This window comes from Barbus barbus (assembly GCF_936440315.1).
Source record: "Barbus barbus genome assembly, chromosome: 28".
NCBI lineage: Eukaryota > Metazoa > Chordata > Actinopteri > Cypriniformes > Cyprinidae > Barbus > Barbus barbus.
Window position 1 is genome coordinate 26,465,582 of NC_136756.1, and position 26,525 is coordinate 26,492,106.

A 26,525-nucleotide genomic window follows, 5' to 3' on the forward strand; every position below is an offset into this window, starting at 1 on the left:
GGAGTTTAACAAAGGAACTGAGTGGCTTAAGATGGCAAAGTGCCCTTTGAACAATAGACTCCCCTGTTAAGGAATAAATGGAATGCCAGAAGTTCTCGGGGGCCAAAGGTCAAAGTTCCATGAGAGAAGGATATCGGCTCAGGACAGGAATTCCTCGATTCAAAAAGAGCTTATGGATTTTTTGGAGAGTTAAAACCTTTGTGTTAATTCAGAATTATTTATTTAGTATTAATTCATATTTTTAATTGTTTTTACAGAATTCAAAATATTAATTAACTTTAATTTTATGTTTTATTTCAATTTTAGTTCATGTTTTAGAAATTTTGTTGAATTTTTTTTAAATTTGTTTCAGTTTTAGTAATTTTAATGCTTAAACTTATTTCAGTTGCCAAGGCAACAAACTGGCCCAATATTACATCTTAAGTTGTACAGACACTCACACAGAAATATTCCAGGCAGGCAGGTAAGCAAGACATAATTTTATGCATGATTATTCATTAAAAAAAAACATTTTATTACAGCCACATGATAAACATCAAAATAACACAGAAATGTATCAGTTGAAAAAGTTTGATTTACATATTAATACTGTTGATATTTGACAATCCTGATTTTGTAGGAAATACTGAAAATTGATTGCTTGGTTTTCTGAAAAGAAACCAGACCAGAATCTTCTGTATATGAGATAAATATTGTGTCTAAAATGTAAATCTGACATGAAAAACAATTCATAAACTACCATAGTCCACAACAAATCACTGCGTACTATCTGCTGGCATTTGACACATCTTTCTAATGCATCAGAGGCTTAAAAATACTTCATTTCCTGTTTAAAAATATCTGCCACCCCGTTGCTCCAACTTTTCCTCATCCATTCCAGAAATGATCACATGTGATATATACATGCACAAAGACACACTTACAAACAGTCAAACACATCCATGCACTTGCAGTCAAGCTTGCGCGCACACACACACACACACCAATGGCACACAACGTTAACAGACGCATATACAGACATGCACACACATCCCAGCTCTCGAAACAAACATGACACTGCAGACAGAAGCCTTAGAGAGCTCACATGCACCCCTGGGAATATCTAGGGTTAGCCTCTCTCTGATCTGACATGGGCCGGTGATATCATGCTCACATCATGTAGCACCCACAGGCCTTCAAAAAAAGAGTTCACTCAAAAATGAAAATTAGCTGAAAATGTTGTCAACTTATAGGCCATGCAACATTTAGATGAGTTTGTTTTTTCATGGGATCAGATTTGAAGAAATGTAGCATTACATCACTTGATCACCAATGGATCCTCTGCAGTGAATGGGAGTCCAAACAGCTAATAAAAAGCCATCTTCATGATGGATTAGTTTCATACAAACACAGCTTTTCACTTCACAAAACATCCATTGATAGACTGGAGTGGTGTGGGTTTGATGTTTTTAGGTGTTTAGACTCTCATTCTGACGGCACCCATTTACTGCCGAGTATTTCCAAATCTGTTGTGATGAAGAAACAAACTCATCTACATCTTGGATATCCTGAAGGCGAGTGAATTTTAAAGCAAATTTATATTTTTGGGTTAAATATTCCTTTTAGACTGGTGTTCCCTCATGTTATGGTGTTCCCTTGTGTAATGAATCGCCGGTCATGATGCATTTACAGCCATATAATAGCCATTAAGATGCACAGAATTAATACAATATGACACATACAGAACCCTTCAAGCTAGTGGACGCAATTCTGCCGCAAAAGGCCAGGCACACATAGATCCAACCATTTAATTAATATTAAACATTTTTGACATTCCTGCCCTATAGAGACATAATCAAAAGCAGCTTATTCAGAAAACCACAAAACATTTTTGGAAAAATCCTAGAAAATCACACAGGCATAATAGAGAGAGAGAGAGAGTACAACCACAAGATGCCAGAACAATCCGTAGAAAACACAACCGTGCTGGTGTTGTGATGCCATCCGCTAAAATGTAGAACATAATCTGACTATGACTGGCAGGCAAACAGCTGGAATTTCTGCGGGAATGTTAATGGAATTTACTGACGTGACATTTGACATCATCCAGGCCGAGTACAGTGCCGTGATCAGTGTTGTTGTTGTTGTGATGTTTCTTGTCGGAGCAACGGCACAACCTGTATTTCATTACCTTGACCGACAAAAAGAAAGACAAAAAGATGTGACGTTGTCTTTGAAGAGTTAGTTCACTCCATCACTCCATCCTCATATTATTGCGAACAACCATTTTTCCAGGATTCTTTGCTCAATAGAAAGACAAAAGATCTTTACTGTCACTTTCAGTCAATTTAATGCATCATCGCTAATTAAAAGTATTAATTTCTTTTAAAAACAACTTTTATGGACCCCAAACTTTTGAATGGTAGTGTATTAAAGCTTGGCATATTGCAATGGGTAATGCAGCAAGAGATGTTTGGTGAATAGCGACTTTCTGCAGAAAAATCTGTGGTCCACAGAAGAAAGAAAGTCATTTGGGTTGTCATGAATGTCTTGAGGGTAACAGGATTTCAAATATTCTTTTTGGTAGACTATAAAAAAAGTTACTACACAAATCCCAGCAGAAATGTTAATGACAGAACAGCCATACACATACGTTATATATCTTACCTCATAAAGGTAGTCAAAAAGCTCCAAAATCGTAAGAATACTGGCTCCAATGAACAGCCCCATCTGTCCTCCGATATCACCTACCAACACAGAAACACACACACACATTGAGCTGAAAGGATGTACAAACATTCACATTTCTTCAAGAAAAACTAAGAGGTGAAAAACCTATTGCCACAATTTTCGGGTGTTGCTATACATTCGCTAAGATGTTTTATCTCACAGGTCTGTGATATTCTCTGTAGATATTACCTCTAATTCATTGTACACTAGCATTCAAAAGTTTGATTTCGGTATGATTTTGAGAGAAAGGATGCATTAAATTGATCAAAAGTGACATTTATAATGTTACAAAAGATTTCTATTTCAAATAAATGCTATTCTATTCATCAAAAAAACCTGAAAAACTGTATCAATTTCCAAATCAGCATATTAGAATGATTTCTGAAGCATCATGTGACACTGAAGACCGCAGATTTCAGCTTTGCATCACAGGAATAAATTACTATTTAAAATACATTCATATAAAATTACAATATTACAATAATATTTACTCTATAACACACTGTAGGCTATATAGTTTTTACTTACCCAACAGACCAGCCACCTCATAGGCTTTCCTCTGCTCAATGGTTTCATAGTTCAGAGCCTCAAAGAACACGTCCAGCACTAGAACATTCTCCCTGACAACACACACAACACGGTTTAGCATGAATTTAACAGTCCAGTATGGCAAATTACAAATTAAAATGCTAAAGTAAGACATTATCCAACACTTCTGTCTTTTGCTTCCCCTAAAGCAAACACTTCCCTTCCTAATGGTTAGAGAGTCGGACTCGTAATCCAAAGGTTGCGGGTTCGAGTCTCGGGCCGGCAGGAATTGTAGGTGGGGGGAGTGAATGTACAGCGCTCTCTCCACCCTCAATACCACGACTGAGGTGCCCTTGAGCAAGGCACCGAACCCCCAACTGCTCCCCGGGCACCGCAGCATAAATTACTGCCCACTGCTCCGGGTGTGTGTTCATGGTGTGTGTGTGTTCACTGCTGTGTGTGTGTGCACGTTGGATGGGTTAAATGCAGAGCACGAATTCCGAGTATGGGTCACCATACTTGGCCGTATGTCACTTCACTTTTTGAAAATGCACAGCACACTGTAGTCACTGGTATCTACACAGTTAATCGGTTAAGGGTGCAGTATGTAACCCGGCTAAAATGGGTGCTGCAATCTAAATTTAAAATACTGGAGATCGTTGTTTCTCCCGCACCCTTCTCCTCAGACTCAACACTAACACGGGCTGCCAGATTACAGACACGCAACAGGAACGAGCACAACTGACAATGGATGGACTGTAAATTGATGAGTTGATTTATCCATGTTTTATTATGCGTCTGAGCTTTTTAGATGGACGCCAAGGCTTTTAGGTCTGGTAGAATCTGTAATCTCTAACTCAGTTCTCCAATACGTAATTTCTTTCACCAACTGGCAACCTGAGGTGTCGAAAAACTATTGGTTAACCTGGCATTGGAAGGAACCACGCAGACCAAAACAGACAATTCGACACATTTCTAAGTAGACATTTCACACATTTCTGTGGCATTGTTTTTCAGAGAAACAAGTAGGCCTATGTGAACTACGTATGTTTTCTAAATATCTGTAAACATGGCATTTTTGTGTTTTAGTACAGTCAAGAAATTACATACAGCACCTTTAAGAAATGTTTGAAACAGTGTCACTGTGATGGAAAACAGGTACCACTGTATGCACTCAATGCTTATGAAACACTCACGTTATGTATTTCTCAGATTTGCTGTACTTCTTTGCGAGATATTTGACCGAGGCTTTGCTGGGGATCTTGACGAAAGACAGCTCTTTATTGTAGCGCGTGATGTTGCACGGAGTCTCGCATGAGCAGTAGTCGCTGTCTTTCTCCACCAGGAAATCTGTGCAACGAGATCAATTATAGCACTGCAAACATTAAAACATGGCTCATCTGAAAGATAAACTGTGTTTATGACACTGATTCGTGATAAAAGTTAACTTACCTAGTGCTGGATGTGCACATTCTTTATAGAGCACAGGAGTGCAGTACTGCGCATCACCTGCAGGGGCAGTAAATGTCTAAGTATCAATATTGGGATAAAAATCAATTCTGTCATCATTTTCTCCCTGGTGTTGTTCCAAATCTCGTGTTGTATTTATTTTGTGTAAATGTTTTGACTTAATTGATGTTTCTAATACAAAGCTGCTGTGAGGCTTCAGAAGACATGGAGTATAGTTCATAATTCACTTCCATTATATGAAGAAGAAAACATTGTATAAAACAAACTACACAAAAGAAAAAGGTCATATGGGCTTGGATGGACATTAGGGTGATTAAATGGCAGAGTTTTTATTTCCTGTGTGAACTTTGTGTTCAAAATTATCAAAAGGTGACTATTAATACAGTTTTTGTACATTGAAATAAAGCTGAAATAAAATAAAAAGTAAAATGAAATAAAAATAATAGATGAAAAATGCAACCTTAGCAACTAACTGAAGTTTAAGTATTAAAATCATGAAAACTAAACCTGAAATAAAAATAAAGCTAAATAGAAAATATATAATAAGCAATATATTTATATATATAAATTGTAACCACTGTACAGTAAAGGTTTCACTAGTTAACATGAACTAACAATGAATAATAATTATAAAGCATTTATTTAGCATTCATTTTTATTTATTTATTTAGTTAGTTAATCCCAAAACTTACTAATACATTACTAAAATCAAAAGTTGTATTTGTCAGTATTAATTTGCATAGTGACAAAATAAAATAAATAAATACAGACAAAATATTAAATTTTAATTGAACTGAAATCACCAAATAGCGACAAACCAAACAAACAAATATAGACAAAAGATTACTTTTAAGTGAACTAAAATAGTGATTAAATAGTGCTTAAACAAACAAACAAACACATACATACTGACTAAGTATTCTGTTTTAAGTGCACCGAAATCACCAAAATAAATGATTAATTACTGACTAAATATTTATTTTTAAGTGAACTAAAAATCATCCAAATAGTGACAAAATAAATTAATAAATACTGACAAAATATTTGCTTAAAATAGTGGCAAAATAAATTAAATGCATACTAAGAAAGTACTTAAATCACAAATTGGTGACAAAATAAATCAATAAATATTCATTTCAAGCTCTTTAAGGGAGAAATTCAAGCAATAGATTCAGGTAGGGGTTTTTTAGGAAGCTCTCCAAGCCTTTAACTAATGCACTGTGAACTAACATGAACATTTTTATAACTACAATAAATACATCGCTCATTATTAGTTCATGTTAGTTAATGCATTAACTAATGTTTACAAATCAGACCTTACTGTAAAGTGTTACCAAAAAACTAATAAAATGTCAAAAGCACAAAACAAAATAACTAAACAGACTAAAAATTGAAATGAAAACTGAAAATATAAAAATAAACTCAAAATAGAAGTACTATAATGCCATACAGATAATACTTCAATAACACTAGTTCATAAATGCACATGTAAAATCAAATAAATAAGTTTGGCTACATTTAGTAAAATCATAAGATTTGTAACATTTAGTAAAATCATAAGATCAAACATTATTAACACACAATTCATGTTCAATTCATATGAAATATTAAAACCTCCTATTATCTTCATTTTTTACCGTTTTCTTGCGCATCATAACAAATATTCAATGGCCAGAGTCCTTACTGCAGATATAAATTGCCACGAGTTAAAATCCCACACTAATATATGTTAATTTAGCTTTTTGTAATCAACTAAATTGCATTTCAGTGCCAGTGGCGGTTTAACAGGAGCAGGTTTAATTTGGTTTCACTGGCTTGATTAACTTGATCTCAAAGCAGCTGGGAACTCTGCTTTTTAGAGGCAGATACTTAAGTACTTATACAAGTACACATTAAAATACCTGCTAGTATGTTATAAATGTGACTATTAATAACAATTACTGTATCTATAAATGTGTGTAAGCACAATCATTAAAGACTTTGTTTGTGTGGTTTCAGATCCATTATATAAATGCTTCAAACTGACTGAAAATGAACTTTGTCATTATCAAGTGAGAAAACGATAACGTATTATTTTTATATACTATTTGTATTTAGTAATGTGTTGAATTGGCTTTTATTTTTATATTTTACATTTGATTTTAGTCATTTTATGTGCTCTTGTAATTTTATAAATTTTTGTAATATTTATATATAGTTTTAAATGATTTTTTATTTCAGTTTTTGTTTAAGCAATTTGAGTACTTCAGCTTATTTCAGTTTTTCAACCAGTTTGAAATCATTTCTAATTTCTGCGTTTGCTAATATTTAGCTTTTATTTTATTTCAGCATTATTTAAATGATCAAAATCGCTTTAATAGTTTTAGTTAACAGTAACAACACTGATAACAGAAGACACTGATGTTTTAGTATTATTTATATATTACAGTATTTGTTGAAATTTAGAATTTATTTTTACATTTTTTATTTCCTATTTGCATTTTAGGTTTTCATAATTTTATTATGTACTTTTGTCATTTTTATTATCTTTTTTATATATTTGTAGCTTGTGGTATATTGCTTTTGATTTCATTTTATTTTTGTAATCTTAGTAATTCAGTATTTCAGTTAGCTGCTAAGAAAACTTTTCTAATTTTCATTTAAGTTTCAGTTTTTCATCTAATATTTATATTCTATTTCAGCTTTATTTCAATTACCAAATTTGTTTTTAAAGGGGTCATATGATGTTGCTAAAAAGAACATTATTTTGTGTATTTGGTGTGTTTACGCGGTTTGAGGTTCAAAAAACCCATTATTTTCCACATACTGTACATTATTGTTGCTCCTCTATGCTCCGCCTTTCTGAAACACGTCGATTTTTACAAAGCTCATCATTCTGAGAAGTGAGGTGTGCTCTGATTGGCCAGCTATCCAGTGCATTGTGATTGGCCGAATACCTCAAGCGTGTGACGGAAATGTTACGTCCCTTGCCGTATTGTGATGCCGTGTCCCGGCACAACGAGACAAAAACAATAAAACCCATTAAAAAAAAGAGGCATTTATTGCATTCAGTGAGGACATAATTACTGATTATAATAACTCATACAGACTTTTTATGCGTTGCGCTGCGTAAATATAACACCATGTCTCCAATTGTGATCGTAGAAACGCCAAACAAGCACTACTTTACACCGCTCAAACCTCGCGTTTGAATAGTTAATAGCAAATTCTTTAAATATCCAAACGTACTTACAGGCTGCGAGTCAGAAGCGACAGTCCTTGCCCCACTTTATAGTAGGCTAACTTTACTCTCTGCCAGGTTCAGGACACAGTCCTCTGTAAAATGCGCTGCACACACTCCAATATTTGCGCTGTACTGTTCTGGAACAGTGTTGTAAATATAACTTTAGTTATTTTTAGTTGTGTACTCATTTGGAAGGCCAAACAAAGTACTTTTGCTTTCACAATGAAACACACAGCATCTCTACGACATGGTGGCGGCGGCAACAACACTACAGCGAGAATAAAAGTTACGCCTTCTTTCTTTGCGTATATGTTTGGGTGGTGTTATGCAAATCTTCCCACGCCGTGACGTAGACATGTGGGGGCGTGTTTGAATGAGCCGTTTTAGGGGGGCGTGGACAAGTCTTAACTTTTATAAAAAATATCTCTTTGGGTTTGAGAGTTTAATCTTTGTAACTTTACAGATCTTATATATGCACAACAGCTTGTAACACTCCAAAGACAAAGGAAAACATGAAATCGCATCATATGACCCCTATAATTGTTTAAAAATAACAAAACTGACAGACAGTGGATAAAGCCATCATGTAAAGCGATTTGAGAATTTCACAGTACAAACAACAAATGAACCTGTTCACCATGATGGACTCTTCTGAATTGTGTCATTACAGTAACTGCAGTATTAGAGTAAAATGCTTTTAATGTTGTACTGCTGAGTGAATGTGAAGTGCTGCTGTAATCAGTGCAGTGACTCACCAGGCATATGCACCATACGACATTTGCAGTTTTCCACCAAGTAGCGCGTCTCGCAGTCTGTTCGACAGGCGCTGATGCTGTACACATTGAAGTAATCGGAGCTCGGCGGAGTCGACTTGCAACTGCCCCATGGAGCAGGAAGATACACCAGCTGAAAAATAAATAGTACTAGTGTAAAAACAACAACCAATCAATTTAAAGTGCGTATTAACATGACACCCACTCGCTGCTCTTGGCAAGAAACGAACGTCTGGAATCCTGGTGCAACTCCGAAGCCTAGCTGATCTATAAACGGAGGCTCGTCCTGACTGTGAATCTGAACTTTGATTCCCGCCTCAAACGACGAGTCGTCTGTGAGAGAAAAAAGAGAGAGTGAGAGGAAGAATATAGGAGTAGTGTGCATCTGTTTGTCCCTCACGCAGTCTCACCTGTCTCTCCCCACACAGGTAAATATTCATCCTGCTGAATGTCCAGCATGATCTCCAGGCCGTTTCCCATCCCTCCCTTCACGCTGACCAGCGGCGCACCGGTGTTACCCGAATTAAAGGTGTAACACTTCCCATAATGCGTGAACACCTGAAAATACACAGAAGAATGTGGGTGGTGATGGCGCAGTGGATAAGACACATGCCTTTGGTGTGAGAGACCCGGGTTCGAATCCACTGTGAGACACCAATGTGTCCCTGAGCAAGACACTTAACCCCTAGTTGCTCCAGAGGCGTGCGACCTCTGACATATATAGCAATTGTAAGTCGCTTTGGATAAAAGAGTCAGCTAAATGAATAAATGTAAATGTACTGGGCCAATGATTTAGAAACAACGCACGCACTAGACTGTTCATTCAGTGCCATTTCTTACAGAAAAACTTTTATTTGACATAATTTGAAGACAATGTGAGAGATGCTTGCCTGTGCAAAAGTCTGCCTGAGTGTTTCTTTTTCACTATTTATCTCTAAATACATAAATTAATAAATAATATACCTAACCAGATGGTTCATATAATACAGTAACTAAAATGTATAAATAAAAATACATTTTATATAATATATTTGGTATTTTTATACTGATACTATTCAAATGTTTAGGGTTGCTAAGTCTCTTCTGCTCACCAAGGCTGCATTTATTGGACCAAAAATACAGTAAATTGTAATTATTATATTCTGAAATATTATTACAATTTTAAATGTTCTATTTATATTAGGGATGCACGATATTATCGGACCGATATCGAAATCGGCCGATAATGACTTTAAATGTAAATATCGGCATCGGCCTGACATGCAAAATTATGCCGATATGTCTTGCCGATAAGGGGAAGGGGTTAACTCGCATGTGCTCAGGGTGTGCTAGCGATTAGATCACGTCAGCAATGTGGCTCATTCTTGAAGCAAAGTTTTGTCTGAATGATGAATAGATTGACTGTTTTGGATCGCTGCATTTAATGTGTGAAGGCATGTACAGAATGACGCGTTCGGTGTGGGATAGAGTAAACAGTTATAGCACAAGCAGGGGCAGCAGTGACAGCCTCCCCCAGGTCCTAATGCCCGTTCGGTAAGTAGTTTTAATAGTAGGGGCGCAGTTGGCCTACTTCTAATTAAATTAAAAGTAAAATAGCCTACACAAATAACATTTAGACTGTGTTTCTGATTAAATAAAGCAGTAATTGATGTAATAAAATAAGTATGTTTTGATTTAATGGTCAGAAGCTATAGCTTACATGAAAAAAAAAAATCACAAACATGACACTTGTAAATTAAATAATTTTATATATACTGATTTATTCATTAATGTGTAACGTTTCATTTTTTAAACAAATCATGAGCTCTAAAAGATTTTCAGAATTTTTACAACTCTTTTGTTTTAGACCATCTACAAATGTTAAATCTTAAAATAAAATATTAGGGTTAACACTGCATCTTTCTGGGGGAAAAAATGCAGCGATTGATATAGTTGATTTATATTTATTTTCAAAGCTTCAATGTACTGTTAAAAAAACCTTTATTATTTTTTATTTAATTCTAATAAATAAGTTCTTGTTAAAAACTAACCAAAATTAATAATATTTTGCTTATAATTTCTGCACAGGAGAGACTTGGTGTTGTTTCCAAACAAAAGAAAATATATCGGTATCGGCATCGATATCGGCCAAAATGAGTTAAAAAATATCGGCATATCGAATATCGGCAGAATTCCAATATCGTGCATCCCTAATTTATATTCTATTTGTATTTATTTTGAAATAGAATTTATTTCTGTGATGCAAAGCTGAATTTTCAGCAGCCATTGCTCCAGTATCACATGATTTATTGGTCAATAAACATTTCTTTTTATTATCAATGTTGAAATAAAACAGTTGTGCTGCTTCATATTTCAGCATTTATTTGAAATGGAATTTTTTTGTAACAATACAAATGTATTTTACTGTCACTTTTAATCATTTTAATGTGTCCTTGGCAACTGTAGCCTATTTTGCACAGATTATTTGGTCAAGATAACCTTTTAATAATAACTTTTGTAATGTGAGACAAATAAATAATGATTTCTACTCAAGATTTTCGACTGGCTCTCAGCTGCTTTTGCTTCCAGACTGATATTATATTACACATTACATTACCTGAAACAATACAAATATTTGTTTGCATACAGATATTAAGATTTCCACAATATTTAATCTTGCAGCTTCACAGGCCAAATAAGCACAATCTTAACATGACAGTTGCATTGTATTCATTTTTATTGTATTCATTTTTAGTTTTCCCCTGCTGTCAGAAAAGACTGAATGAAATAAAGAGATATTACAGGAGTTGTAACAATTCTGTATACTGCTAATAAAACATCCTATTCTTGAAAACTGACACGAGACATAAACAACGAGAGAGCAGGAGAGGAATAAAAAATGAAAAGTTCATTGTAGCCCTGCTGAAAATTATTAAAGGGAGCCGGTTCCTATGGAAACAGAGACCCGAGTGTGAAAAACACAGAAACGCTCGCACGAACACACACCAGACTCGCTGTGTTCTCTTTGATTCGTTAATTAAACATTTAACGTGTTAAGAAAACTGTTATTTTATTTCAGAATATGACTATTTGTAATGTCATTTTTAAACAAATAAACGCAGCCTTGGTGAGTAAGAGTCTTTCAAAAGCATTAAAGAAATCTGTTCCCAGATTTGCCAAAATACTCATTTAAGCAAACAATCTTAAGAGATCTCAATATGATCTCAAACATTTCTCATCAAATTCTTCCAAGACGAAATGATTTGAGTGTCTATCCAGTGATTTTATAGCTGTATACTCCTACAGTGTGTCAAAAATGGTCTTATTTGTGTCTACTTTTTATTTTACGAAGAAATAGAGGAAACATCTCAGACATTTCTGAGCAATGCAAATCCTCTGGAGCGGTCTTGAAATGTGTTTTTAACTCTACATACAGACACAACATCCTAAAAATACCGCATTCATGGCACAAGATAGCGAGATGCATTATAACAGTTCAAACACATCCATTTAGCTCATGTTCACATAGAAAAATACCTAAAAAACTGAAAAGAAGAAACATTCTGCAGTTTAACATCACTCAAGAACCTTAATGCACAAATGTATACTGACATCTCACTCTGTCAGCTCATTCTGCTAAAAATAAATCTTCTGCTAAGATCATCCAGCCTTGTCAAACTGAAAAGCGGCACTGTTTTCCTGGTTTGGGGCACTTGTCAGCTAGGCCAGTTTGGGAAACCAGCTAAATCAGCACAAACCACCTTAGGCAGTTTTGTTCATCAGGACGGGATCAGATTTGTTGTCTAAAGGCACAAACCCCGTAGCAGTTTTTTTCCCCTTTCAATCTGTTTGACTGCCTGAATCATGGCTATGTGTGATCAGCGGGTCCTCATGAGGGCAGGTCTGCCCAACACAGCCGCCTGATTTAAATCCCTGGTGCATGAGAGACCTGTACGCCGCAGGAGCTGAGGACAAATGATTACACCAGTAAAACAGCAGAGAGAAAGATAGATGGAGGACACTGGCATGGCGAGAAACAGACTGATCTGGAAGATCATGTCCACTGGCTGATAAACTGAAAACAAGACACACTGCATCTCAAGAATAAAAGCTTTGGGGGATATTTATCCACAAAACTTCAGTATGATTGACTGTTAAAAAGTCGTGGGTGGTTACCATTACATTGCTATGCAGTTGATAGTGTGCTAAGATGTTGCTAGATGTTTTTTTAACGGCTCAAGTCAAATTAAGTGTAGCTGAGTTTGTTTCTTCATAGGAACAGATTTGGAGAAATGTAACATTATATCACTTGCTTGTCAATGGCTCTTCTGCAGTGAATGGGTGCCGTCAGAATGAGAGTCCAAACAGCTGATAAAAACATCACAATAATCCACACCAGTCCAGTCCATCAGTTAACATCTTGTGAATGAAAAGCTGTGTTTGTAAGAAACGAATCCATCATTTAGGTGTTTTTAATTTCAAACTGTTGCTTCTGGCTAAAATCTGAGTCTTTATCCCTAATATAACTTTCTCCAATGTAAAGCTGTCTTATCTGAATCAGGAGAGAAATCTGTACAGATCAGACCCAGTTTACAAGCAAAAACAGTCCAAAACAAATATTTTGATGTGAGAGGACAACAGGGGATGGACTTTATGGATAAAGGATTCATATTTTGGTCAGAAGCAATGGTTTACATTTAATGTCCTAATGATGGATTTGTTTGTTACAAACACGCAGCTTTTCACTTCACAATACATTAATTGATGGACGAGTGGTGTGGATTACTTGTAGATTACTGTGATGTATTTATCAGCTGTTTGGACTCTCACGGCACCCATTCACTGCAGAGGATCCGTTGGTGAGCAAGTGATGTAATGCTACATTTCTTCAAATCTGTTCTAATGAAGAAACAAACTCATCTACATCTTGGACAACCTGAGGGCAAGCAAATTTCCAGCAAATATTCATTTTTGGATGAACTATTCCTTTAAATAATGGGACCTTATCGTAAAGCATTGCCATTTATCACCAACAATACTTTTCATCCCTAGGCAAAACAGTGTGGTTGCTTAGAAAAGTAATAGCACACCTCTCCTTGATATGTCACATAAATAAAAAACAACCTACAACCACCAGAATACCCTTACATTTGCATAGCAACACTTAGAACACCCTAGCAACTGGATAACAATATCTTATTATCGTGGCATTGACTGGCATTGCACAAGCAAGCAGCACTCACTTCTGAAAATCTGCAAACTGTTCTTTGCATGAATTATTGCATCAGCATCACATGCAAAGTAAAAACTTTGGAAAAAAATGTCAGTTCTTTATTTTGTAACTACTAACTCTTTAATGTACGTCTTAAAAGCATTTTAATGGGTAATTGTGTTAAAGATGCATAGATTAGTCAGCTAGTGTTTAATAGCCTGTGCATTTCTCATTGGTCTTCATTCTTTATGCAAACACCCCCCACCGCCATCATCCGGTCTCTCCTTCGGCAACACTCTGGAGCCCAATTAGCTGTCATGATTAGCTGTAAACATCATTTATGTGGGGTGGGAGCACAGACGGCATGCAAAGGCACTTTAATCCCCATCTCATTACCATGTGAGATTATTCATTGCACAATAATTTATTAATCTGTGATTGAAGATCTGAAACATTGACTTTGGTTATTAAATCAATCTCCGTACAGAAAAGGGGACGTGTGTGACTGTGATCTGTTCTTTTTCTCATGCAGCTCTATATTTTATTACATGTCGGCTAGTATTTTATGGTTTCTCTTATGCTTTCCAAGGTTGCATTTATTTGATGCAAAATAAAGCAAAATTGTGAAATATTATAACAATTTAAAATAACTGTTTTATGTTTGAATATATTTTAAAAAGGTCATTTATTCCTGTGATTCAATGCTGAATTTCCAGTATCATTCAGTGTCACATGATCCTTCAGAAATCATTCTAATATGCTGATTTGCTGCACAAGAATCATTTCTTATTATTATTATTAATGTTGAAAACAGTTGTGCCGCGTCATATTTTTGTGGAAACTGAGATACATTTTTTCAAGTTTCTTCAATAAATAGAAGATTCAAAAGAACTGATTTTTTGTAACATTCTAAATGTCTTTACTGTCACTTTTGATCGATTGAATTGATCCGTTCAACCTTATTATTGTTACTTACTTGTTTTCCCACCATGTTTTTCAAAGAGTCCAAATTACGTTAATTGTTGGGTGTTAGAATTTTAAATAGTATCACAGTTTTAGAAATGGCGGGAAATTTGTGCGATAACAGATCAATTATTGCACAAATGTGACACTAAATATTACATTTTGAAATTATTAAAATAAGAACTTATTTTAAAAAGTTCTATTATAATACAATTATTAAAATAAGAACTTATAAAAGAACTTGTAGTAAAAAAAATTCAATTCAACAGAGTACATAAAATTATGACTATCACCTTAATTATATGTTGTCTGCACTATGTTTGTACTTTCTGTACTGGAAGCTCCTAACACCAAGACGAATTCCTTGTGTGTGCAAACACACTTGGCAATAAAGCTCTTTCTGATTCTGATTCTGATTCTGATTCTGATTCTGATTCTGATGACACAGAAATTACGAATACGGAACAGAAAATCAAGACCTCTGTTGACAGACCAAGAAAATCATCAGATATATACTGTATATATTTTTTTTAAAGAACTAGCTACTTTTGTGAAAACTTAGACAAGATTTCTGCCTTCAGTGATTAAAAAATAAATAAATAAAAATTCACCAAGTTCACCCTATTTGTGGAAAGTGCCAAATTAAACAGTTTGGAGAGTATAAACAACATTAGAGCCAAATGACTTTCGTCATCAAGGCCAATGAAGCAAGCAATTCCCCTCCCAGAACGAAACCCATCACGCATTTAATTGTAGCTACGCAGGGATGAAAACCACAAAATAGAGCCGACTGGCCGTGAAGACAGAGGAGACCCATCTCTCCAATTCCATTAACAATTACAAAAAGTCTGGTGCACTTCACTGGGCTATTTTTTCCCAAAGCACCGAGTCAGTAAAGACAGAGATAAAGAATAGACTGTCCCAGACACTCACACATCACACACTCTCACACATCACACCAAATCTAATATTTAACACTGACCTATTTTAAAGGCTGCAGGCTATTTTGAACCCGCTGTGGGAGTTTTTAAAGCTGGAGCAAACGTGTTTGTAGGCTTTCTTCAAAAGCCTGGCATGGAAGGTGAGCTAAAGTCATCGGGGAATAAGAAACACGCAGAGGTTTTGGGAGACTCTTTGCTCATCAGGGAACTACTAATGCTGTTATACAAGCATTTATATTTAGAGATGGAAAAATCCCTGTACAATATGCTCATGTTGGCATTTGGGTAAGTAGGGCATTATCACCAACACACACACACACACACACACACACACACACACACACACACAAGACTTCAGATGCTTCAGACGAGGATGGGGGGTTCAGTTCCACATGCCGCCATGAAAACTTGGAGAGAAACATGGTTACGTCATCAAAGCAACCTTTTCAGCACCATTGTACTCTTAGTGTCATAGTGAACTCTTGCTCCGACGGTTTCATATGGTAATACCATGGTACACTGATATATAGTATTGAATCATTACCACATGCATGTATCATGGTATTATATGCATGGCAAGTACACTGTAAAAAGAGATTTTTCAAGGTTGTAAATAAAACAAAAGATTGCTGGAATAGGTTTTAGAAGAAGAGCCTTTAGAGCAAGAGATGAATGGTTCAGGTGCCGCTTGAACTGAGGCTCTACAGCAAACGGTCACGGCAAATAAAGAGCCATAAACGGTATTCATAGTTTGAATTTCTTAAAAAAAAAAAAAGACAAAATTTGAAAGCTGAGGCTTTGTTTTGTTGTGTCTGCTGTGTCTTGTCTGTCGGCGTTGTCAGTTTCCTTTTTGCTCCGCAATGTATTTTCACTGTGTGAGAACATGGTGTGTGGCGTGAGAGCGGCATGGCTTGTCGGACATTAACTAAAGGGGCTTTGCGAAGGATCAATTCAAACTTTTATATTCAATTTAATCCTGAGTTTATATCTCGTAATTTAGATTTACTCTTCGTAATTCTGAGTTTATATCTCACAATTCAGTCTTTTTCCCTCACGATTCTGAGTTTACATCTCGTAACGTAGACAATTTTCTTACAATTCTATTTATATCTTGCAATTTTGACTTATTCCTTGCAATTCGGAGTTTATATCTCAGAATTCTGACTTTATTCCCAAAATTCTTATGAGATTTACATCTCATAATGCAGAAAATTCTCACAAGATTATATCTCGCAATTCAGATTTTTCCACAAAATCTTAATTTATATCTCACAATTCAGACATATTTGTACCAATTCTGAGTTTCTCTCTCATAATTCTGACTTTATTCCCAAAATTCTGTTTATATCTCAATTCAGACATTTTCTTTCGCAATTTTGAGTTTATATCTTTTTTCTCACAATTATTATTTTATATCTAACACTTCAGCCTTTTTTTTGCAATTCTGAGTTTTTTCCCCCAAATCTGACAATTCAGAGGAAAAAAGTCAGAATTTCATTATTAATTCATTGTTACTGGTTTACTTTCTTTGTAAATATTTGTAAAAAGTAATTTCTGAGTTAAAACTGTCTCAAAGTAAACATACACCAATTTCTTTTCAATGCGCTTAAAAGACTGCATTCTACAGGCACAAAAAACATGGTATTTATTTTTATTTTCTGCTGCAGTGTTCGGGTCAACAGTTCAAATTTAAACTTATTGCAGTTCAGATTTGACACACTTTAATTTGCATTCCTGTAGTTCAATTGGAAGCGCCTGGTACTAGCACTGCTAAGGTCATGGGTTTGATTCCCAGAAAACAGCTCACAGATCAAATGTACCCCTTGTAAGGACCTTCATTTGCTTTTGACAAAAGTATCTGCCACACACATAAATGCATGTGCCCTGGCAAACATTTGAATTTACTATCTTTTTTAAAGCTGTACAGAAGATTTTCTGGGCAAAGATAAACAAAACTGTGTTCTTTCCTAACACGATTCACTACGGAAAGCCTACAGTATGAAAATATATATTTTGCATGTTTTTGTCTTTTAAAGAATATAAATTTCTGCTACTATTCTGATGGATACTTTTTTTTTCTTCAGATAATGCATCAAACCATCAGAAAAAAACAACAACAACTCCACAAGCCACAACTGGTGATGGAAAGACTTGTCTTTTGAACTTTCGTGATCTTTTGAATTCATTCACTGATAAAAGTAAGAAATGTTTCTAAGATGCAAATCAGCATATTAGAACGATTTCTGAAGGATCATGTGACACTGAAGACTTTACTGTATTTTTAAACAAATAAACGCAGCCATGCTGACTTCTTTCAAAAACATTTAAAAAAAATTTACCGACCCCAAAATTTTGAACCATATTGTACAAATTTAAATTTCAATGCACTTCTACTCACACAACAGCTGCTCTGCACGCAACTGAACTGAATTGACAGTTCTGGCCAAACCTCTCTCACATTAGCCTCAGGCCATCACGCCATCCTTATAGTTGAGCTCTGGTTGTACCATGTAGCCGGACACATAAAAGGGTATTTTTTTTGGTGCTTTTTGATAGCGTTGCTGAAATGAAAGCCATAAAACAACTCAACAGCACAATGTGAACCCTGGGAAATCTCGAGAACTACAAACTTCATTCCAGCGGCGTAAATGATTGGACTGTCAAATATCACACCCCAGCATTTGGCTGAAACCTAGAAAAAGCCTCCAGCGCTCCAAGAGATTCGCATCAAATAAATACACCAGGGCTGCAGAATGGGACTTGAAATGAAAAGAGCTCAAAGAAATCTATCACTGTGCATCCTTAGAGTGCCTCACCACGCTGAAGTCTTCGGGTCGACACGGAGCACCTCTGAACTGGCAGGACAGCAGCATGTCTTTTATGTCGTGTCCTGTTCTATTATAGAACTCCCACATGTTGAAAGGTCGCGGCTTGAAGGAGCGAAAGTTTGCTTTGCTCTTGAGAACCTCCATCACGCTTTCTTCAACCAGGTGAGCGTCCCGAATCTCATGTCTATAGAGACAGGCAACAAAAAAACAGATGAACATGAGAGTGCACTTTTAAAAATAAATAGGTTTTATTGCAGCGCTGCCATAGAAGAACCATTTTTGTTTCCCAAAAGAACCTTTCAATAAGCTTAGTGTGAAGAACATTTCACCTTTTAAACTATAAAGAACCTTTAGAGCAATGAAAAAGTTCCATGGATATTAAAGCTTTTATTTGTCAAGCTGTCAAACTTAGTGCAAAATGCATTGCTTAAATTAACTTTTTATTAAGAGTTTGCTTGTTTGTGTTTAACGTCATGCCAGCTTCTGTGGATATTTTCATGGTGATAAAAATGTATGGCTTAATTATATCAGATTTTTACTATTTATTTTCACTAAAACCTATAAAGCTGTATTTTGCTTAACTCTCTTCAAGAAAGATAACTGAATAAAAACATTCTCTCACAGGGTTAAAACCAGCACAATGCTTCATGGGTTTTGGCAGAGAGAGCATGTTGGAGGATCTTCTCCTAGTATTGAAAACTTGACCTATTCTAAAGTGGTGGGTATAAACAAACTGCTCCCATCAGTTGGAAAATCTTTTTCCAACATTGGAGCTAATTTCATGGATTAATTTTATTCATTGTATATAGATCTTTTTATTAACCCTAGTATTTAAAATGCATTCATTTCATACTAAGTATAGTTCAGATCTATTAAAGGGGTCATCAGATGCCCATTTTCCACAAGTTGATATGATTCTTTTGGGGTTTTAATGAAAAGTCTATAACATACTTTGATTAAAATTTTTCAGTGGCAGTGTAAAGCAACAAACCCTGGCAAAAACAGCTCTATTCAGAGCAAGCCGTTTTCTTGCATGCCACTTTAAATGCAAATGAGCTCTGCTCATTCCACCCCTCTCTTCCGAGCCGCTCTCTGAGAGACGGTAAACTTTAGCCGCATTCATTGTGAAACTTGCTAACTAGCACGTTATTAGGAAAGGCGATTTGAAAAGATTAATAAAAAATAATGTATACTCACTTCTTCTCTAGGTGAGGCTGGATCACGAATGATTCGCACGAACAAACGTATTTAGGTAGATCAGAAGGGGCATTCCCTTCAAAAACAAACGTAATCCACTGCATCTTCAGCGGCTCAGATGTCAGGAGTAAATGACGACTGCTATGTCCATTATTACATCCAACAACAAAACATCTCAATCGCTTAGGAGACATTCTTGTCTACATCTGCTCCAGCGTCGAAACAATGGCAGACTAATGACAGCTCACTCAGGACGGGTCTAAGGTAAGACACCAGTCCAGTCTATCAATCAACTATCGTGGGAGGGATTAAAAAACCCCCATCTTTTTATCATTATAGGGTGGTTGTGTACACACACTGCCAACACACATGTATGTTCACACAACATGTAAAAGTGCATTTCACATCCGATGACCCCTTTAAAATATTTACTGCCATATCACTTGAAACTTACTGATATAACAATTATAATTAAACATCACATGGAGTACTACTTGTGCACAATGCACATTTCTTAATATTAAGCCTAAAACGTGTTTTAATGTCACTATTGATGAGGATTGCTTAATATTTGAATAATATTGGTCTTTAAATGCAAGATATTTAAAGTTTACCTGAAGTATACTTGAAAAAGCTCCACTTTAGCACAATCAGATATACTTCAGTTAATCTTTAGTTGGACTTCAGCTCTACTTCTGCACAATTAAAGCATATTAAGCACAAAATTAGTTTAAGTATACCAGTTTAGTATACCAAAATTAAAACTGCAGGGTATTTTTTATCAAGCACTTATATATGCAAATATATTTGTAGTATACTTAGCATGAAAATAATAAATGTATTTCAAATACATTTTAGTATATTCATTTTTCACTAGGGAAGAGTTTACCTGCTGAAATTGACAGCTTAATAAGACAGTCTAATGTGGTCTGTAGCTGTCCACCAAACCAGTTTCCATGAGTCAGGATGGTCTGGTTTTATGGTTTCAGAGCAGTTTTGTCAGCTGGTCAACATGGAAGACCAGCTAAACCCGTTTAAACCAGCTAAGCCAAGCAAACCACTTAAGCCTGGTTTAAGCTTTCTAATTTTAAAATGTATATTAGTCATCTTATTATGAAATATTACTTCATGCATTATTTATTTCATAATTCTCAATCGAAATGTTCATTGTGAAATGACAGACATTTTTCATACGTTTTTCAAAATATCTTCTGTGTTCCAAGAAAGGAAGTTATGCAAATCATTAACTAAAGTTATTAAAAAGCTTTTTGTTAACTGAAATAAAGCTGAAATAAAATATATACATTAGATAGTGGAAAACTACTAAAAATTAAGTTATAATTCAAATGAAAACTGAACGTACAAAAATAAACGCTAATTAACATTAATACAAATTAAATTGTATATAAATAATACTAAAATAACACTAGGATGTAAGTCACATTATGGAAGAAAAGAGCTGTCATTCTTCAGAAATTCTTCAGCTTTTTTTGTGTTCCACAGAAGAAAGGAAGTCAGGTTTGAGTAAATTATGACACAACAGGTGCTATAAAAATAAAGAAAGACTTTAGAGGCAAACTCTAGATTGAATCTCAATTTGACTACACCCATAACTGATCCCAAATAATGGCACAATGTCAACATTTATTTTGTGCCCTTGATGCAGCAAAGCTGTGCATGTTCTTTTCAGCTGTCCTTTCAGGAAGATGAATAGTCAAGGTTAATTCTCTGTAAACATGTCGAAAAGTGCCACACTAGACCAAATACAGAATAAAATTGAGAAAAAGAAAGACAGTGTGTGTGTGTCACTGTGCAGAAGCACTTGGAATGCAGAAGCAGGCATGACTGAAGTCCAATTCAAACCCACATCACATCACAGCTGCCGGGTAACACTGCAGTAACTAAATCACGACTTCCTGAAGCCAGATGGAAGCCGATACTGATGCTCATGCCAAAGATTTCATTTTACTTAAACATTTTAATATGGGAGTTGCACCTCAGCAATTCAGAAAAGACCTGTATAATCTGATGATACCCGATCTACATGTCTCTTAAAAATAAAGGTTCTTTATTTGCATTTATGGTTCCGTAAAGAACCTTTAGCATCCAGTGAACCTTTCCACTGGACAAAAGTTTCTTTATATTAGTAAAATTTGTTGAAAATTTACTCAGGCCATCCAAGATGTTTGATGAGTTTGTTTTTTCAACAGAACAGATTTGGAGAAATTTAGCATTACATCACTTGCCCACCAGTGGATCCTCTGCAGTGAATGGGTGCCGTCAGAATGAGAGTCCAAACAGCTGACAAAACATCACAAAAATACACACAAGTCATCTTATTAAGCAAAAAACAGTGTCTTTGTGATAAAAACACGTGTTTCTGGCTAAAATATGAGTCCTCTATCAATACAATTCCTTCCTTTAGTGAAAAAGTCATATCATCTGAATCAGAAGAGAAACATGCTCAGATAAAGCACTGTTCACAAGCCAAAACAGTCCTAAATTATTATGTTGGTAGATTGTGATGTTAGAGGATTGTGAAGTGAAGTGAAGTGACATTCAGCCAAGTATGGTGACCCATACTCGGAATTCGTGCTCTGCATTTAACCCATCCAACGTGCACACACACAGCAGTGAACACACACACACCGTGAACACACACCCGGAGCAGTGGGCAGCCATTTATGCTGCAGTACCCGGGGAGCAGTTGGGGGTTCGGTGCCTTGCTCAAGTGCACCTCAGTCGTGGTATTGAGGGTGGCGAGAGCGCTGGACATTCACTCCCCCCACCTACAATTCCTGCCGGCCCGAGACTCGAACCCGCAACCTTTGGATTACGAGTCCAACTCTCTGACCATTAGGCCATGACTTCCCCAAAAAATTGTGATGTGAGAGTCAGCTGTTTGGACTCTCATTCTGACGGCACCCATTCACTGCAGAGGATCCATTGGTGAGCAAGTTATGGAATACTAAATTTCTTCAAATCCATTCTGATCTACAAACTCATCTACATCTTGGATGGCGTGAGGAATGGCCTTAACTCTTGGGTGAACTATTCCTTTTGATCACTGATTTCTTTGTGAAATCAAAAATGGTTCTTCTATGGCATCGCTGCAAAACCCCTACTGGAAGCTTTATTTTTAAGAGTGCACTTTCCACGATTAAAAAATGAACAATAATCAGACTGCATCTTTCAATTTGCCAAAAAAGCACTTAGGATGAAGAGGCAAGGAGCGACAGGAATATATACAATATCATGAGTTCAGCATCAGGGACTCTCCAGAGCTCTGCATTTTCATTTCCGCTCCTCAAGTTCAATAAAAACACGCTAATCATTTACACTCCAATGTGCTTGTGCATTCATGCAGGGAATATGAGAGCATAATCTACTGAGCGAGTGACTCATGCTCATTATTAAAACTTAACCACAGCCCCTCGACTGATACACATTCACCAACCTAGAGTTGAGCAGAGCCAGCAGCTCGCCTGCGTGGTAAAGGTCGTTACGTGTGATCCTGCTGAAGCGGATGGAGTTGAGATTGCAGATCGTCACCGCTGGGAAAATCATCACGGGCGTTGTGATCTCGTCCAGCTTGGTGACGTGAGGGTACTCCAGGTAGAACTGAATCCGATCGACACAGACGTACATGAGAAAGGTCAGTGAGCTGAGGAAAAACACAACCCAGAGGCAGCATTTGGCCGTGATCTTCTCATAGGAGAAGATATGAGAGATGCCGTGTAGAGTCGAGGTGTGAGCGAACACTTGGAGGGGAGGCGGCTGGTCGTAATCAAGGTCCATAGGTTCCACTTTAAGATCCATCACTGATGTCTTCATCGCAGTTCTTCTACTGCAAAGCTGCGAAACTCTCCCTAAGACATTAAAAACAGAGACACACATTTTACTTCAATAGTTCTTGTGATCATAAGTGAGTCATCATTCAGCAAAGATGTCATTTTGGGATGAAACTATTAAGCTGGGCTGGAAAATCCCACAAGGGTTGATTTGTGAAATGTCACTATTTTGACAGTGTATTTTAGTGCGATTAATTTACCATCATAGCTTTTTTTTTTATGAGTTTTTTACATTTTTATTGAATGTTTTAGAATTTTTTTTACATGCTTTTAAATGAAAAATTTAGCTTTAATTATTTTTTAAGTCATTTTAGTACTTCCAGTACCTTGGATTCCAAGTTAACATTTCAAATTTTCATTTAAGCTTTTCATTTTATTTTTCAGTTTTCAATATTCATTTTAGTTCATGTTTTAGTCATTTTACTATATGATTGTCATTTTTAATAGTTTTTTTAACATTTATAGTTATCTTTCATTTATTTTTAGCTTTAAGTACTTTGAGTACTTCAAATTCAACTTATTTCAGTTAGATTCCAAGGCAACATTTCTCAAGTTTTTCATCTAATATTATATTTTATTCATTTTTTATTTTCATATTTTATTATATAATATTTTATTTAATATTTTATTTCAGTTGTATTTCCCAAAATGATTTTAGACCGTGAATTGTCATTTCTCATCACAGACAATAAATGATTCTGTTCACTATATTTTAAGATTACATTTTGCATCTTATATTAATATTTTATAACTGATTAAAGAAAATAAAAACGGTTTTATTTTTAATCAACAATAACATGGTGACTCTCAGAGGACTGTCTGTAAGAAGTGAAATGACACAATCTTGCCATCTCATCTCCCAATATCAGGGGTCTTCAACAGGGGGCTATCAATTATTGTCTGCAGCAGAAATGTAGTAAAATTAAAACATAATGTACAAGCATAAGACACTGTACATCCATGCTTCTTCTCTGTATATAGTTCAGACACCTACAGAGAGCTTGTAAAGGGCAATTTGCTGCCTACGCCAAGTTCCCAATAGCATTTAATTACAGTCTACAGACCAGCTGACAGGAAAATCTCATAATCAGAACAACATATTGCAGCCTCAAATCAAATATGTTTTCATAAAGACAACTAGAGCCTTGGCATTCATTTGTGACATTGTTTTCATAACAATTAAGCAGGCAACTGTTCTCATAAACATAATGCAAAATAAGAATAGATAGATAGATAGATAGATAGATAGATAGATAGATAGATAGATAGATAGATAGATAGATAGATAGGTTTCAGTTGTAAAATAGGCTTATGTATAAATAGTTTATGTTTAATTAGTAAAATTCAAATATAATGCGTACAGGACAATTCTCATTACTGCATTAAAATCTAATGAGAATCATCAACGAGAATAAAAACTCAAAAGCTAAACATCTGCGCTCATTTAAATAAATAAAAAATTGTGAGTGAAAGCTTAATTTTCACAAAAAAGTCACAACCCCCAAAAATAATAATAGTAAGCTACAAAAAAATCTTCCTATTAATTTTTAGGGTGAAATGCGAGCCGGACTTGTTTTCGTGAGAAGCACAGAGTCTCAGGTGAAACGCGCCAAATCACGATTCGATGTTTCGGCTCGTTACATTGTGTCACTCAACAGAATCCCACAGACGGTCAAAGCGCGACAGTGACTGGAACAGAAGCGTCACTTGTAGCACACGAGCGTTTACCTGAAGCACTTCAGAAGAAAGATGCTGGACCTGAAACCCAACCCCAGTTATCCGAACATTTCTCCATCGTTTGCGCAGAAATCAGCCGATGCCGCCGTCCATCCGACAGACTGAAGGAAAGCCATATCTGTGAGGAAATGATGCTTCGCGCGCTGGATGCTCTCGTGTGACGATCCTGAAGCTCTAATGGAGGAAGCCAAGGATCGTGAGTGTAAGAGAGAGAGAGAGAGAGAAAGAGAGAGAGAGAGAGAGAGGGTTGGTAGGAGGGAGTTTTGTGGGCGTGAACCCACACAATTATGAATCCATAGTAGGCCTATATAAGAAAATGTACCATAATCGTATTACATGTACCATGGTAATGCCAGGGTTTCAGAACAAGTACCTACTATGGCAATATCATAAATAATAAAGCATCATGAAAGTAGCCTACTGCGACTATAGCGTGCAGTAATGGTATCATTACGTTGACACCTATATCCACGTACCATGGGATCTACATGGTACTCCATAGTACTATAATTACACATGTCTAAAATACTATGATAGTACTATGGCAGCAAACATGGTACTTTTTGGGCACATTTTAAGTATAGCCTATTTTGTTTTTTGGATACCATGGTATTCCATATACCCTGGAGTATGCAAATGCTATGGTATAGTACATAGTAATTGAGTATCAAAAGAATATGGTACATTATAGAATACTGTGTTAATATTATGGTATTTTGGGCTTGTTTTTGTAATATTGTAGCCTATTTTGTTTATTGGACATGTACCGTGGTAATACCGTGGTATTCTATTATGTAGCCTACCTTGGAGTATGTAAATACCATGGTACAGTGCATAAATAAAGTTATTTAGTATTGTAGTACAGTATATGGTACTTCATATAATATAATAGAATAGAATAAAAGTTTGAGCCAGTATACCGGTTTATACAGCTCTGACCATCGCATGACATCTTTGGTTAAATGGCCACATATCATAGCATTGCTGCTGTCAGTAAATATTCATTACTTGAGATTAAATATGAATGGCATATTTTTTTTGGAGTGCATCCCGAGTGAAATGCTCACTCTGACAGGTTTATGGCTCTGCATATGTGGCTCTGCATATATGATCA

At 35.8% G+C, this 26,525-nt stretch overlaps 1 protein-coding gene across 1 annotated transcript; it reads right to left on the bottom strand.

The window, feature by feature from the left end:
- Nucleotides 1-2,050: 2,050 nt before the first annotated feature.
- On the bottom strand, nucleotides 2,051-25,682 carry LOC306848642 (acid-sensing ion channel 1A-like; the record flags this gene model as incomplete). Its single annotated transcript, XM_079383303.1, is given in 12 exon segments — nucleotides 2,051-2,170; nucleotides 2,647-2,726; nucleotides 3,238-3,329; nucleotides 4,434-4,587; nucleotides 4,690-4,746; nucleotides 8,686-8,836; nucleotides 8,909-9,036; nucleotides 9,114-9,261; nucleotides 18,615-18,810; nucleotides 23,281-23,678; nucleotides 25,403-25,463; nucleotides 25,465-25,682. Coding segments are annotated over 12 exon segments (1,590 nt in total). The 5' UTR covers nucleotides 25,470-25,682.
- Between the last annotated feature and the right edge of the window lie 843 nt (nucleotides 25,683-26,525).